At 42.7% G+C, this 17377-nt stretch overlaps 1 protein-coding gene and 1 non-coding gene across 2 annotated transcripts; one reads left to right on the top strand and one right to left on the bottom strand.

Annotated features, from left to right (window-relative positions):
- Positions 1–908: 908 nt before the first annotated feature.
- Positions 909–17350, bottom strand: C19H19orf18 (chromosome 19 C19orf18 homolog). The gene is made up of 8 exons (XM_060131949.1): positions 17198–17350; positions 11935–12046; positions 11747–11851; positions 10755–10796; positions 7432–7534; positions 4263–4429; positions 2541–3285; positions 909–1856 (listed from the first exon to the last, which is right to left on the bottom strand). Exons 1-7 carry the CDS (start codon positions 17348–17350, stop codon positions 3167–3169), a joined length of 801 nt encoding a protein of 266 aa, XP_059987932.1. The 3' UTR covers positions 909–1856; positions 2541–3166.
- Positions 8129–8201, top strand: TRNAC-GCA (transfer RNA cysteine (anticodon GCA)). Its single transcript has one exon. It is a non-coding gene; the product is annotated as a tRNA-Cys (tRNA).
- Positions 17351–17377: the final 27 nt, after the last annotated feature.

Below are 17377 nucleotides of genomic sequence, written 5' to 3'. Positions count from 1 at the left end.
AAATCTACAGTAAAAAACAGAGGGACTTCCCCTGTCCCACAGTGGTTAAGAATCCATCTGCCAATGCAGGGGAGATGGGTACGAGCCCTGGTCCACGAAGATCCCACATGCCACGGAGCAACTAAGCCTGTGCGCCACAACTACTGAGCCTGTGCTCTAGAGCCCGTGAGCCACAACTACTGAGCCTGCGTGCCACAACTACTGAAGCCCACACACCTAGAGCCCATGCTCCGCAACAAGAGAAGCCACCGCAATGAGAAGCCTGCGTACCTCAACCAAGAGTAGCACCACCACCCCCGGGCTTCCCTGGTGGCGCAGTGGTTGAGAGTCCGCCTGCTGATGCAGGGGACACGGGTTCGTGCCTCGGTCCGGGAGGATCCCACATGCCACGGAACGGCTGGGCCCGTGAGCCATGGCCGTTGGGCCTGCGCGTCCAGAGCCTGTGCTTAGCTGCGGGAGAGGCCACGGCACTGAGAGGCCCACATACAGCAAAAAAGAAAAAAAAAGAGTAGCCCCCACTCGCCGCAACTAGAGAAAGCTTGTGCAGCAACGAAGACCCAACGCAGCCAAAAATAAATTAATTAATTAATTTAAATAAATAAATAAATATGGTCTGGGGACTTCCCTGGCAGTCCAGTGGTTAAGACTCCATGCTTCCAATGCAGGGAGTGCGGGTTCGATCCCTGGTTAGGGAACTAAGATTCCACATGCCAAGTGGCGTGACCAAATAAATAAATAAATAAGGTCTGCAGCACTGAAGTACACAAATGGTAAAATATGAATTTAGACCTCCTCTTCAAACTATACACAAATATTAGTTGCCAGCAAGGGCACTGGTAGATCCCAAACCTTGTCGCAGCTGCAGGGAGATTGCAGTCCTACAGTGCCGGGCAACAAAAAGACTAAGGCAGAGGAGTGCAGTAGAATGTTTAATGCCCTGAGAAGAGTCGGAGCAAGGGTGGGGAGTGAGACTATTAGGGAAATCAAGACATTTAAATGCAGCATAAGGACTTCCCTGGTGGCACAGGGGTTGGGAGTCCACCTGCCAATGCAGGGGACACGGGTCCGGGAGGATCCCACATGCCTCAGAGCAGCTGGGCCCAAGTGTCACAGCTACTGAGCCTGTGCTCTGGAGCCCGTGAGCCACAACTGCTGGGCCCATGTGCCTGGAACCCATGCTCCGCAGCAGGGAGAGGCCACCGCAGTGAAAGGCCCAGGCTAGCCTCAACTGGAGAGGGCCCTCACGCAGCAGCGAAGACCCAATGCAGCCAAAAATTAATTTAAAAAAAAGGACTAAAAGGCTTTTAATCCTACTTTAAAAAAATAAAAATAAATACAGCATACTGTATATGGTAGAACTGGTGAAACACACACACACACACACACACACACAAACCCACACACACACACACACCAGGGAAGATGCATGTCTGGAAAAAAACTGAGAAAGCCTGAAGCCTTCACACTGTGTTGATTAGTAAATGTCTTTCCCTGCATGGAGCCAGTCCCTGAAGACTTGGACAGGTGGCTTAATGTAACAATTAAGAGAGCGACAATCCCATCACTTTTTCATAATCACAAGAGTGACATCCGTCATATTCAAAGACCCACACTCAAGAGAAGGGAACTACACAGCTGTGTACACCAGAGGGCAGGAGTCTTGGGGCCATCTTAGAACTCTGCCTGCCTCAGTGATTCTTGCTAAGACACATCTGCCTGAGAAGATTCATGCTCTTCTCATGTGCTTGACACTTGATAAAAAGCGGTCCAGGGATTTCCCTGGCGGTCCAGTGGTTAGGATTCAGCGCTTTTGCTGCGGTAGCCCCGGTTCAATCCCTGGTCGGCAAACTAAGATCCTGCAAGGTGCGGCCAAAAAAAAAAAAGAAAAAGAAAGAGAGAAAAAGAGTGTATATATATATATATGTATAACTGAGTCACTTTGCTGTACAGCAGGAATTAAAACAATGTTGTAAATCAAGTATAACACTTGTCTCTTGAGTATTGGTCTTTTGAGTGGTGAGCAGCTGAACTTGGGTTCGGTACCAGCCTCCTCAAGTTACACTAATCTTTTTTTTCAACATTTTCATTGCCCCCAAGAGAATCCTCCTACCCACCAACCATCTTTCCCTTTTCTCCCCTCCTCCGGCACCCAGAACCATTTATCTACTTTGACCCTCTATGGATTTGCTTATTGTAGGTATTTTGTATAAATGGAATCATACGATGTGTGGACCTTTTGTTTCTAACCGCTTTTACTTAGCATAATGTTTTCAAGGATCATCTATGTTGTACCATGTGTCAGTACTTCTATCTTTCTCCTTGCTTAATAACATCCCACTCTATGGAGAGACCACATCTTGTTAATTTGTTTATCGGCTGATGGACATATGCGGTGTTTCCACCTTTTTGCTCTTATGAATAATGCTGCTATGAACGTTTGTGTGAGGGTTTCTCTTGCGTGCAGGTACATATATTTTCAATTCTTTTGGATATATACCCAGGAGTGGAATTGCTGGGTCAGGTAGTGACTCTATGTTTACCTTTTCGAGGAACCATCAGACTGTTTTCCACACCAATAGCACCGCTCAGATTAAATCCTGCCCCTTTTGTGTTTCCACAGCTCTCAGTGACTCCCAGTTTACAGCACTCAGTACATCTGGCAATGCTTTATAGCTCTTTGCCTGCAGACCTATTTCCTGCACCAGGTCCCAGATCCCTAAAAACAAAGGTTACTGTCTGCTGTCATATTCATTTTGACATTCTCAGTCTTGTTATACGTAAAATGGAAGCGAGCTACTGGAATTAACAGATAATGTCACTGGGGAAGCTTTGTTTCATGAAAGTGGTTTCCTCACCTGGTCTGAGAGACTTACCCGAAGAAACTACTGGTTAGGAGTGAGAAAAGAAAATCCTGACAATTTCTCTTTCACACTTACGAAGTTGGATTTTTTCCTTTTACAATTACGTTGTGTTTATTCATAAACTCTAAGAACTAGGAAGCAAGATTGCTATATCATATGAATTTATTTCCTGTTTTTATGTCTGGTGTTCTTCCTTTAGAGTGCTCTTGCACAAGGTTCTCCAGGAGCAGGTCATGCTCACATTCTGTCATCTGTCACTGTTTCCCCACACTGGCTAGCATGTCCTGCCTCTCTTTCATTTCTTTTCACAGACACCCCGGATTTGTGGTATGTATAGCATCCTTTATTTCCACTTCCTTTACCAACTTTTGCTCTGTGTTCAATCTCTTCTTTTCCATATGTTTTCTTCTTTTTGATCTAATGACTAAAATGTAGACATAACATTATTTAGATACTAATAAATCAGGAATTAGAGACAAAAGAAGTGAGGAAATATATGGAAAAATAAAGGAACAAACAATGGAATTTTCAGGTTTTCATGAATGTTATTTGTCTGATAAGGATGGTGAAAATTGCATTTCGAAATGATTTTCCCACTTTCTGTATTCAAGCTTTATAAATATCCAGTTTTTAAAATGTATAATATTGTAAATAAACTATACTTCAATTTTTAAACATTTAGAAAAGTTATAACTCAATGCAATGAAAAGACATTAAAAAATATTTTCTAAGAGTACAAGGGCGGTCTGCCTCAGTAAGCATCAATTATCTCTTCTACTCTTGGCCTCTCAGCCTCTCTCTGACTATCTCTGGGGTGGTTAGAGAGGAGATCCATGCAGTGCATGCTTAATAGTATTGAATCAGACACTGAAATCTACGTCGTTTTGCTCTAGAAATTTTAAGCAAGTACTGAAGAATCTCAGAACTTCTACAAAATCAGGTTTCTATGAGCGTATATGTTGTTCTATCCTCACAAGGATTTGCAGGGGTAGTGGGCAATTCTCACTGGGGCGTCTCTGACCTGGGGGTAGTAACCTCTTTTTGTGGGCCTGCATCCCATTTCCACATCAAACTGAGGCAGACAGTGCAGGAGGGCATCTGCCTGTCTGTGGTCAAAACTCGGCAACAACACGACATTGATAAGTATGTTTAAGGGAAATGTTGAGTCCAGGAAAAGTCTTGTTTCCTGAACTCTCTTTTCAGTCCTTGGAATTGCCTTGCAAAAGGAATCAAACAACAACACAGCTGTTTGCCCCTCTGTGTAATTTGATACAAATGGTTCATTCCTGCATATGTGGCTGTAAATATTCAGTAGCTTTGCCGTGGAAAACCCAACCATCATTGTCAGCTCAGCTTCCCTTGGATTTTGGATCTGACAAGAAAAGCTGGTTGACCCTCTACCTGAATGAATGAACTTTTCCGGTTCCTTCTCACTCTCCGGAAGGAGGTGCGTGGACTCATCCTGGCCCTCATCCTCAGAGCCCTCCTCTTCATCTCCTAATAATGGTATTTTGACATTTTTATAGAGTGATGCAAGTTGTTGTTTTTCCTCAGCCTGTACCAGTCGACTGGAGGACAAAATATGTACATTTAAAAGCACAATTTTCCCACTAAATCATCCTGTCTTAATCTTGTGACTTTCTGACGGCAAAGGGGTCACTAGTACATGGGGGAGGAAGCAGAAATAGACTTAAACCCAAATAATTATAGAACTATAATTAATTATAGAAATATAATTAGAATTATAGAATTCTATAGTTCTATAGAGTTATAGAACTCAGATTGGGGCTGACACGCAGAAAAGGGGCGAGTGATTTGGAGCCAGGTGACAGGAATGGGGCACTCGGGCTAGGCACAAACCTCCATGATCAAGTTCAATAACATCTTAATGCAATATTTTACAAAAGAAAAATTAATGCCAACAAATCCATGAGGAACACAATGTCAACATTTTAAATAAAGGTAGCATAGGTACCGCTGATTTTTCCTTTCGCTTAGTCTCCAATATGCTTTGGCCCGACATCATCACTGATCATGTATTTAAAATGTTGATATTTTGTTCATCATGGATTTTTGAGGGCATTAATTTAGACTTAAAATATTGCAATAAATTATTATTTTTCTTGACTACTGAGTTTCTTGACTATTACACCCCCTTAAATTTTGCACCTGAGGTGAGTGCCTCGCTCACCCACCCTAGGCCCAAACTTGGAAGTGGATCATTGAACAGATATTTCTGTGTGAAGTGAAAATGGGTAATAGAGTGTTCTACTTTCTCCTAACATACTTACCTTCCTAATTGTGTTTGACTCATGTAATAACAAACCATTTTAGGGTTAACTTATTTGTGTTCTAATGGACTGTGATGGAGGAAGGGGTGTAGGGGGAACATTCCAGAATCATGCTCTGTAGCAGGAAGAAATGGCCTGATTGTAAACACTGTTACAGATAATCAGGAAGCTGGAACAGGACCAGATTTTGGGTGAGGAGAGTGAGGTGTTCGCTTTAGGTGCACAGTTTAAGGGGGTGCCAAAAAACTCAGTAATGGGGATAAATATTTTGACTTAATATTGTAAAAAATTGAAATGAGGGGATTCCCTGGCGGTCCAGTAGTTTGGACTCAGTGCTTCCACTGCCTAGGGCCCAGGTTCAATCCCTGGTCGGGGAATTAAGATCCTGCAAACCTTATGGTATGGCCAAAAAAAAAGAGAAAAAGAAATGAATGGGAAAAATCCATAATAAACAAAATATCAAAATTTTAAAGACAGGATCCATTAGTGCTGTGATGAACGATATGGGAGACTGAGTCAAAAGGGAAAATGTGAGTCCCTATATACATGTTTTTATGTATTATTTTACGGTTCTTCTTTTCCAAAACATTAAAGTAGTTGAAATATATTTTAAAAATTGAAAAGTGCTGTATCATAACTCATAGCATTATTTTAAGTTTAAATACTTTATCTTTACCAGAAACAAAATTTATTATAACTTTACTTTCCTGGTTTAAGTGAAATCAAACTCACCAATATATTTTCAAAAATGTACTTCTGGAAAAAATTAACCACTAAAATTTACGTAAAAACATGTACTTTGGGGCACATATTTTTCCTTTTGCCTCAGGTTCTAAAATTCCACTGGGGGTAACACAAATGTAAAAGCTGTAAATGTTGACATTAGCTCAGTAATTTAATTGGACACTGAAATTCCAGGAGGATACATTGTAGTGAGTTACTTTAGCAATCTTCATATGTTAACATCTTTGTCTAGACTAATGAAATAAACTGAAATTCTAGTTACATAAATTGAGTCATAGATAACCCAGAACCAAACATACTGGGGACACTCTCTCCTTAACAAAATTTCTTCAATTTTACCTTTAATTTTGCCGTCATTTGACATAGTCCAAGTGGTTCTAAAATGGCTACCTTAAAAAATATCCCATACATGGCAATACATTTCCCATGTACACACTTAATTCTGATAGAGTACTTCCTCAAGCTGTTTCTGATGGGATATAATGGAGTCCTGGAACTAAATCCTAGAATAAGAATCAATGTGTTTTTCCTGATCAGAGTAGCATGATGTCACAGTGCGGCTCGCTTTCGTCTGACACTAATTTCAAAATGATCACATAACCTGAGCTTGACCACAAGCTTTATTTGTGCGAACAAGATGAAGTGTCTTCCCTAAATGCTACTATTACCCCTACTATTGCATTAATAATAAGTTTCTAGTGAAAGAGAGAGTGGTCACTCTTTTCTGCTTTGCACTATTAAGATTCCCTCCAAAGTATCAAGTTCACTCTAGAAAGCCACATTTTGGGAGGATGACAGCATCTCTGACTGTGGCTTTCAAACATTTTTGATCATGATCCACAGTAAGAGATAAGATTTACCTCACAATCTTGAGTCTGAAAAGGTTGAAAATCAGCATTTACTTTTTGTTGTTGTTGTTGCTGACTACTTTGGCTCTTCGTTGCTGCGTGGGCTTTCTCTAGTTGGGGTGGGGGGGGCTACTCTTCGTTGCGGTGCGTGGGCTTTCTCATTGTGGTGGCTTCTCTTGTTGCAGAGCACGGGCTCTAGGTGCACAGGCTTCAGTAGTTGTGGTGCGTGGGCTCAGTAGTTGTGGCGCACGGGTTTAGTTGCTCTGTGGCATGTGGGATCTTCCCGGGTCGGGGCTGGAACCCGTGTCCCCTGCACTGGCAGGTGGATTCTTAACCAGTGAGCCACCAGGGAAGCCCAACATTTACTTTAATACTTTCTATTCTACTAAATTGTATTCTGTCCTGTTTCTTTTTTGTTTGTTTCCTTGCTTTTTTAAAAATTAATTTCTATTTTTACTTTAAAAATTCTTTTTATCCAGTTTCTTTTAAATTTTTCATTTATATCATGACCCAACATGAATATAGCCCATATTCTGAAAAACAGTGTCTGAAAATGTATAATGACCATAATAATTTAAGGATTATAAGAATTATCACCATCATCATCATTACTATCACAAAATAATAACCTAGTTAACTTGTTATGTCTTACTTAAGGATGGTAAAAGTTATTTACCATAGACTTACTATATCATGTAGGAAATAGTGATCCCACATATCAGGGCAATACTGAAGGCTATACACGCAATTGTAATTACTTGAACAATAGCAGGTCTATGAGGAATCAGTGCTAAAAATGGAAAAAAAGTTCTCATAAAATCTCATTTTAGGTGTGACTATCAGTTAATATATTTGTTAATCATATTGTTTTGGCAGACAAAATCAGAAATAACCTTAAAAATAGTATTCTTAACTAAAAAAAAAAAACCACAGAGGTTAGATTGTACAGCCTGTGTGAACAAATATAATTTGAATTCTCACCCAATCTCTGATTCCTTTTTCCATCTGCTTCCTGTCTTTGGTCAAAACCCTCTCTTATGAGACTGGATCCCTGACTCAGTACAGCAGAACCAGCCGTTGATGTAGCTGAAAGGAGAGTGGCCTTAGTTTTGCAACTCAAGTGTTGCCCAGATGGTCTTAGGTTGTGTAGTGCTGTTACAAAAGGAATATTGTAGGGCAATTCAGAATCTAATGCCGCAAACCTGTATTGGGGTTAGTATTTAGGCCCACTGAATGTGCTACAAAACCTTGGATGCTTTTTGTAGACCAGGTGTACCACTTCTCCCATTATCTGAAATAAAAATAAATAAACAGAGCTATTGTTGGTACAAACTGAACAAAAGAGCAATTGACTAAGTACATTACTCAACCACTTGTAGGGACTTCCCTGGTGGTCCAGTAGGTAAGACTCCACGCTTGCAATGCAGGGGGCCCAGGTTCAATCCCTGGTCAGGGAAATAGATCCCAAATGCTGCAGCTAAAGAGTTTGCATGCCGCAACTAAGATCCCACGTTCCGCAACTAAGACACAGCACAGACAAAATAAATAAATATTTTTAAAAAAACAACAAAAAAATACCACTTGTAAAAATCTGACAAATTGAAGTGCTACTCCTTGTTGCAAACGTGGCCTTCCCTCACTTTCTGTCCCTTCACTGGTTCAACGACTGAGCTGAGAAGTATTTTGAGATTCATACCTCAATGTGAAGTCAGCCTGACATGACAAAAAGAACCTGGACTGTAAAAATGCTTGCAGATTAAACGCTTAATTGTAGACCTTAGGTGTGGCTTACATAGATGTTCATTCTATGATTCTCTCAACTTTTCTGTGTTTTCAGGTTTTCTTAATGAAATATTAGGGGTGAGGGGGTATGGGTTACAGTCTGTTTCAATACAATGACTCCTGAAAATTGGTTGCTGGACTTGGCAATGGGAAGGTCATTGGAGACCTAGTCAAAGGAGATGTTATCGATGTGCATGAGTGAAACAGGTCTGAGAGAGAACAGGGGGAAAGGAATTGGAGAGAGCAAGTTTTGGAAACTTCCTGAAGAGTTTTGCTGTCATGGAGGGAAGAGAAATGGGGGCAGCTCCCAGAGGGGGCTGAGGGATCAAGAGATGAGTTTTGTTTTTTAATATGGGAAAACCAACAGCATGTTCATATAAGAACGGGGATGATACTTTTAAATACTGTGATGTTCCTGGAAAGGGAGAGAGAATTGCCTGGGGTGTCCCCAGTTGGCCTGAGAGGATGTTAGCTGGTGCATAGGTGAGGGGTCAGCCTTGGCCTAGACAGGAGGAAAAATGAGAAAGTACAACTGTGCTGGATCAGGGGATGCAGACACTCTGTCAAGTGCTTGTGTTTTGTCAGTGATGGAGGAAACAAGGTCATCCCCTAAGAGCGAGCTTGGGGTAGATATGTTGGGAGTATTTGTGGGATGAGAAAAATAGACGAGAAAGTCACCAAGAAAAAGGGGAGGGTAAATGAACTAAGGAAATGGAGTAGCTTACTTTCTTTTTTTTTTTTTTTGCCACACCACGTGGCTTGTAGGATCTTAATTCCTTGACGAGGGATTGAACCCAGGCCCTGGCAGTGAATAAGTCCTAACCACTGGACTGCCAGGGAATTCCCTGGAATAGCATATTTTAAATAAAATTCCCAGAAATGGAATTGCGGGGTATATTGACTCTATTTTCTTATTTTCTATATCCTTGATGGTCTACCATTTGGGGCCTTCATCCTGGGAAGGCTCCACCTCTCAGGGCTGGCTACTTCCCAGAGACAGCAAGCGACACCCCTGTGGTGTCTTTGATATTCAAACCAACCATCAAACCCTCACACACCAGGCCAATACTCCCTCTGCCCTGAATCACCCCAGGGCCAGGTACTGGACACCTGAGAACCACTCGTATAGCCCAGAGCCCACCAAAATTATTCAAACTATGCAACACTAAGCTTACTCCATGTACCTACCCCACCTCACCCATTTCTTCCCTCAAAACCCCCAATAGAAGCTCTGGGTCATTCTCTCCCCTCTCCCCCTCCTGCCTCCTAACCCACTCTGGTCCTTTCCCACATGGCCTGGCATGCTGTGCCATGCCTTCTGTTTCTGGGATTCCGTGTGTATAAAGGTCTTCCTTCATGATAACCATTTCCGTGTCTGCGTGTATTACCATTCCTGATTAAAACAAATCCCAGGTATATTTCAACACTCTGGGTCAAAAAGTGAATGCATTCTTTTTATAAGAATTGCCAATTGTGCTCTGTAGAAGTTGTACTCATTCCTAGCCTACAAACAAGATATGAGATTATCTTTCTCTACTCTTTTGCCAGGAGAGTTTGTTGTGAAGTATTTTGCCTATTTTCAACATGATAGCTGAAAACTGGAATTCTAGTTTATTTTCAATGTGTATTTTCCCTATTATGAGGTAGACATCTTTCCATATAACCAAGAGCTGAAGGTTACAGGAGAAAATGGGAGTCTTCCAGTGACCTGACTAGACAATTCTGTCTCTCTCTGTATCAGAAGCTACACTTGGGACCCAAAGATCAGGCGTGGCAGAGGTCTCAGTGAACCTCTATTGCCATCTCACAAGACAAGTTAGTGTCAAAGTAAGGACTAGAATGTGGGCCTTCTGATACCTTGGCCCGAACTCCTTTTCTGGGCTTTGGTGCTGGCGAGGGGGTGGGGGGTGGTGAACTGGGAAGTGAAATATTATAGCTGGGCTTTAGGGAGGGTAATAGCGTCTTTGGGATGGATGGAGGGATGGATTAATTGTGGATTTTTTTCCCTGTATTTCCTGATGCTTTGACCTCTGTGCTATTTTCTAATCTGCCCCAAGCAACATCGTTACTAATCCAACCATGGGGCGGGGGACGGCTTTTTCTAATTTGCACAAAGGGGCTGCACAGGTTAGTGGCAGGCAGCGCGGGGTGCCCTCTGGAGCCGCACAGCACAGCAGCTGTGTGAACGTCCATGGATCCCACCCACCCTCCCAGATGCCGCGACTTACCAGTACGCCCTGGGGATGGCGTGGGTGTAGTACGTGCTGGAGCTATACGCACGTTGAAGGGGATCAGAAAGAAGAGACAGGTTTAAGAGGCACTTAGGAAAATTAAGATGTAACTTGGTATTAGATGAGGGGGCCTAAAACGTAGTTTCCAAATAGCTAAGATGGTAAATGTTCTCAATAAATTTATTCCAATGCCTAGTATTGATAGAAATGCGTGGCTTAATTTGCAAAAGCATGCTGCTCTGCTTGCATCCAGTGTTTCCTTTGATGAATCTGGACCATTAAGAACATATTGCATTTGGGTCCTGATCTGCTTTTGCAGTCACGCAAGCTGGGAAACCTCCTCCCGAGCTGAGGACCTGGAGAAACTTAGCACAGAGCTGAAGAGGGCTGTGCTCTCATCAGGTCAGAGAGCCGGGGCCAGGGAGGGCCCAATAGTCACAGCCCTTCTGTCACCCAGCTTACGGAGAGTGAAGAGTATAGGATATAATTTCCAAGCAATGCTTATCTAGTTTTATTATTTTATGGACCATGCTACTAACAAATATACAAGAAGAGACACATTGGGCTTCCCTGATGGTGCAGTGGTTAAGAATCCGCCTGCCAATGCAGGGAACACAGGTTCAAGCCCTGGTCCTGGAAGATCTCACATACCGTGGAGCAACTAAGCCCGTGCGCTATAGCTACTGAGCCCGCACTCTAGAGCCCGCAAACCACAACTACTGAGCCTGCACTCTAGAGCCCATGAGCCACAACTACTGAGCCCACGTGCTGCAACTACTGAAGCCTGCGTGCCTAGAGCCCATGCTCTGCAGCAAGAGAAGCCACTGCAATGAGAAGCCCACGCACTGCAAAGAAGACCCATGTAACCAAAACTAAATTTAAAAATTTTTTAATCTTAAAAAAAAAAAGAAGAGACACATTGATATAGCACATAAGAGGACCCCAGAATACATTCTCATTTCACTGAACGAATACTAACAATGACTCACCTCTGTGTTTTGAGAAAGCTCCTTGAACGTGAGATAATTGAAATTCCTTAGCGTACAGTGTGGGCTTTTGGGTGACATTTGTGGGTCTTTGTGACTGCATATAACCTGGAAAAGAAAAGTTGTAGCAGTGAAATATAATTACTCCTTTTTACTTCCTCTAAAACAAGTGAAATCATGCTTGAAGCTACCCATTAAGCATGTTGTTTGTCCAGCTGGTTTGAACTCACCTGCATAAGACAAGCACAAATGAAGTGGGAATTCCATTACAAACAAAAATAAAATGGCGAAAGAACTTTGAACCTGTCCATCATTCCAAAACTGCTAGTTTGTTATCGTATGGGTGAAAGGAAGTATTTAGTTGTAGGCTAGCATCTGTCCTATATTTCTCTGAGGAACTAAGGAGCTCTTCTCACTACAGAATGTTTGCATTCTGACTGGGAACCACCAGTGTGAAGTCAGCTCACGTTGCCACATGGAATTCTTTCACGGAATCAGGTCAGCCAGTGGTGAGCCTAACAGAATGAGTGAGTGTGCTGGGAGGGATGCTAAGCTCTTGGGTACAGATGTGAATAAGAACAGGTCCCTGCCCTCAGAGAACGTCCAGATTAGTGAGGAGGCAGATAGAAATCAATTATAATCCCATGTGAGGCCTTCCCTGGCAGTCCAGTGGCTAAGACTCCATGCTTCCAGTGCAGGGGGCCCGGGTTCGATCCCTGGTGGTGGAGCTAGATCCCACATGCACGCCACAACTAAGACCCGACACAGCTAAATAAATAAATAAATATTTAAAAAATAATAATAATTCAATGTGACACATCATAAGAAGCCAACAGAGAAAACAGCAGGGCTCTGTGTTCAAATGCCTGAATTCTAACCCTCATCTCTGGCTTCCTAGATGTTTGAGCTTGATCAAGTTACTTACCCCTCTGAGCTTCAGTTTCCTCAGCAGAAGAATAGAACAGGAACCTACTTCACAGGGTTACAGCGATGGCTCAATAAAGGAGTCCATGCAAAGCTCAAAAAGAGTGTGGGCACTGAACGTTAGTTCTGATTGTAAAATGGGAGAGTATAATATTTTCAGTAAAGCAATTCAGTACTCCTCCAGCCTCTGGGGGTGCTGTTCAGAAACCTAGACCCAAGTGGCCATCTCCAGAAGTTTCTTTAAAGGAGATTAAATGAATCATCTGAAAATGTGGAAATGGGATAGAAAACTAGATGGCATGGAAGAAGGTTGTCCCCTGGACGTGCCCCTTGCCCATCTGGTAGTTCCCACAATACAGAAAACAGGTTTTCATTTCTCCTACCAATTAGAATAAGTGAACAGACCAGAGACCGTTCGAGGCTTGTAAAGTCCCCTGGGGTTAGGAGCTGGTTCCTCGTGTGCTGTGTCCCAAAGGGCAGCTGTCCTTCCTGAATGTCAGGAGATGACAAGGCAGGCCTCCAGATATACGCCCTCTGTGGACCATGAAGTTTCTTGCTCTGCTCTTACAACAGCCCAATCTGCCTTCCTCCCTTCCTGCCATGCCCGGGGATGAGCCAGGTAAGAACAAGCGCCCCACGCTCTCTCTCTAAATCCCGCAGTCTCAGAGTCACCCCCAATCAAGCCTGTCTGGATGAGTTCATCTGCTGTGTCTCTTTGAACTTAGTTTGGGGCTCCCTCTCGGTACTGTGACCTTTAGACTGGATTTAGGTCTCTCAAGCTCCCCATGGACACCGCTGTCTTTGGGGCTGGTCTGGGATATCAACTTCCCAATGGTCACTACTGCCTTGCCCAATCCTCTCCGATAGGTCTGTGAACACCTGGCTCTTCCTAGACTTGGTTCTTACAGTCTGTGCACCCAGCCCAGCTGGATGAATCCTACAAGCATCAGAATACCACTGTGAGTTAATAATGCTGACAGATGTGTAGCGAATACAAGGTCAAGCTATGAGGATTAGGCCAAGAGATAAGATCTTTCATAATGTCACCAAAACCTTTCAACAGATTCCCTTAAATCCAGAGGTGCCTGACCTGTTCTCTTGGCTTTCTTCCAAAGTAGTGTGTCCGGTTGCAAAACTGTGTTCCCAACCTTCGCCATATGCCTTATAGGACAATTCCTCATTGTCACCTTTACCAAAATTTGCCGTCAGTGGCCATGTCCAGCCGTCCCAGTCAGTTTAGCATCTCCACAACCCAGGTGGCAAGTGTTATTCACCCCAAATAATATTGTTAATGATGTTGGAGCACTACAGTGTGGATTGTATTGTAGTTTTTTTTTATTGAAGTGTAACTTCAATTGTGTAACTGACATTAACATTATATTAGTTTCAGGTGTGCAACATAATGATTCGATATTTGTATGTATTGTGAAATGATCATAAGTCTAGTTAACATCTGTCACATATACATATTACAACATATATAATTACAAAATTTTTCTTGTGATTAGGACTTTTAAGATCTACTCTCTTGGGACTTCCCTGGTGGTCCAGTGGTTAAGAATGTCTTGTAATGTATGGGACGCCGGTTCGATCCCTGGTTGGGGAACTAAATCCCACACGCCAAGGGGCAACTAAGCTCTTGCATCACAACTAGAGAGCCCGCACACCACAATGAAGAGCCCACACACTGCAACTAAGACCAGACACAGCCAAAAATAAATAAGTAAATAAATATTTTTTTTAAAAAAAAAGATCTACTCTTAACAGACTGGTGGTTGCCAAGGGCGAGGGGGTTGGGGGAGGGATGGAATGGGAGGTTGGGGCTCGCAGATGTAAGCTTTTATACAGAGACTGGATAAACAACAAGGTCCTACTGTATAGCACAGGGAACTCTATTCAATATCCTGTGATAAATCATAATGGAAAAGAATATATAAAAAACGAATGTATATATATGTATAACTGAGTCACCTTGCTGTACAGCAGTAATTAACGCAACATTGTAAATTATCTATATTTCAATAAAAAATAAAGACAAATAAAAACATTTACTTTCTTAATAACTTTCAATATGCAATACAGCATTATTAACTACAGTTGTGATGCTGTACATTACATCCCCATGACTTATTTTATAAATGGATCTTTGTACCTTTTTACCCCTTTCACCTATTTCATCGTATTGTAAAATTTTAAATTTTGTATTTTCCTGCTGCCTCAACATACCCGCAAACAGGCTGTGAGCACCCCTCCCAGGTGACCAGGCTTATCAAGTGATAAGGCTGGCCCCTGCTACAAGGGGCTTCCTCTTTGCTCTCCCCTGAACATGACCTAGTAACATTCAAAAGCACCAATGACATACCTCATGCCTATCCCTGTGTATTCTACCCACACCCTTAATAAAAGCACTTGCCTGTGGGCTAGTCTTCACTCTCTGCTCCCCACCTGCTTGGTTGAGCCCGCTCCCTGGCTTACAGCATGTGTGGACCTTCGTGGCATGCCGTAACTCCGTCTTTCTTGGACCTGTGAGTATAATAAACTTTGTTTCTTCCTGCTACTCTCCTGTGTCTCCTCTTACGGCTGCACCTGACTGACCATCACCTAAAAGAACATAAAACAGTGTTCATAACATTATTTATAATAATCAAAAAGTTATTATAAACCCAAATGTCCATCAACTGATGAATGGATAAACAAAAAGGGTATATCCACATGATGGAATATTATTCATCCAAGAAAAGGGGAAAAGTACTGATTTATGCTACAACACTGATTAACTATGAAAACATTATGCTAAATGAAAGGATCCAGAAACAAAAGGCCACATTATATCATTCCGTCTATATGAAAGGTCCAAAATAGGAAAATCCATACAGACAGAATGTAGATTACTGGTTGCCAAGGGCTGGGGGGAGTAGAGTAATTGCTAATGGGGTTTCCTTTTGGAGTGATGAAATGTTCTGGATTTAGATAATTGTGAGGAATGAACAATATTGTGAATATACTAAAAACCACTTTAAAAAGGTTAATGTTATGGTATGTGAATACCTCAAGAAAGCTATTGCTTTTTCAAAAGACTTCCTTTTTTAGAGTAGCTTTATGTTCACAACAGAGTTCCCACGTACCCCCTGCCCCCTCATACACACACACACACACACACACACACACACACACACACAGAGCCTTCTCCATGATTGACATCCCACACCAGAGAGGTACATTTGTTACAGCTGATGAACCTACATTGTCACATCATAATCAAAGTCCCTAGTTTATGTTGAGGTTGACTCCCGGCATTACACATTCTATGGGTTCTGACAAAGGTATCATGACATGTATCCAATCTTATAAAATGTCATACAGCACAGTTGCCCTTCTGTAAAAATCCACTATGCTCCACCTATTCATCCCTCTCTCCTCCCCCAACCCTCTGGCAACCACTGATATTTTCACTATCCCCATAGTTTTCCCTTTTCCAGAATGTCATATGTTGGACTCATACAGTATGTAGCCTTGAATACATACTCAAATTGACTCCTTTCACTTATTAATACTTATTTAATATATTCTTTAGTAGTATGTTTCTCCATGTCTTTTCATGGCTTGGCAACTCATTTCTTTTCAAAGCTTCAAAGCTCTTTTTAAAATAAGGTGTAGTTGATTCATAATATTAGTTTCAGGTGTACAACACAGTGATTCAAAATTTTTATAGATTATACTCCATTTAAAGTTACTATAAAATATTGGCATATCCCTTGTGATGTACAACACATACTTGTAACTCATTTATTTTATACATGGTAGTTTGTACCTCTTAATCACCTACCCCTGTCTTGTCCCTCCCTGTCAAAGCTATTATTTTTAAAAAATGAGAAAAACCTTTGAGTTTGGGTGATCTTTGTTTTTTTTGTTTGTTTTTTGCGGTACGCGGGCCTCCCACGGCTGTGACCTCTCCCGTTGTGGAGCACAGGCTCCGGACGCGCAGGCTCAGCGGCCATGGCTCACGGGCCCAGCCGGTCCGCGGCATGTGGGATCCTCCCGGACCGGGGCACTAACCCGTGTGCCCTACATCAGCAGGCGGACTCTCAACCACTGCGCCACCAGGGAAGCCCGACTTTGGGTGATCTTAAGTGCAGCCCATGGACTACAACTCCCAGAAGCCTGCACAGGCCGCTGTCTCTCAGCGGCCTGAGTGCTCTCATTAGTCGGAGGCACGCCACGGTGCCCTCTGGGAGTTGTAGTCTGAGCCTCACAGGCCCGAGGAGGCCAGGACCCGGCCTATGGACCACAACTCCCAGAAGGCTGTGCAGCCCAGCCACGTCTCCTAGGTAACTGAGGATGGGCTCCACCACAGTCTCTTCCTGCTACGGTTGTTCTCCAGTTGCCTTAAGCTTTTTGCTCAAGGTTAGGAGTTTTTAATTATTACCGGAAAGAAGGTAAATCCGATCCAAGCTTCTCCACCATGACCATGACCTTTTCTCTTGGGCTTCAGTACTTTTTAATAATGTGGTTTCTTTGTGTTTATCTTGCTCTGAAGTTCACTGAGCGGTTTGAATCTGTACGGTGAAGCGTTTCATCACTTCTCTGCGCACTGCAGCACCACGTTGGTCCAAGTTTCCATCTCTTGCCGGAACGACCACAGTAGCCTCCGCGCTTGCCTTCCTTGGTAACGGTTGCCTCCATCAGGTCATTATCCACACAGCAGCCACT

The sequence above is a fragment of the Lagenorhynchus albirostris genome, chromosome 19, assembly GCF_949774975.1.
Source record: "Lagenorhynchus albirostris chromosome 19, mLagAlb1.1, whole genome shotgun sequence".
Taxonomy (NCBI): Eukaryota; Metazoa; Chordata; class Mammalia; order Artiodactyla; family Delphinidae; genus Lagenorhynchus; species Lagenorhynchus albirostris.
This window is presented reverse-complemented; position numbering and strand designations above follow the sequence as displayed.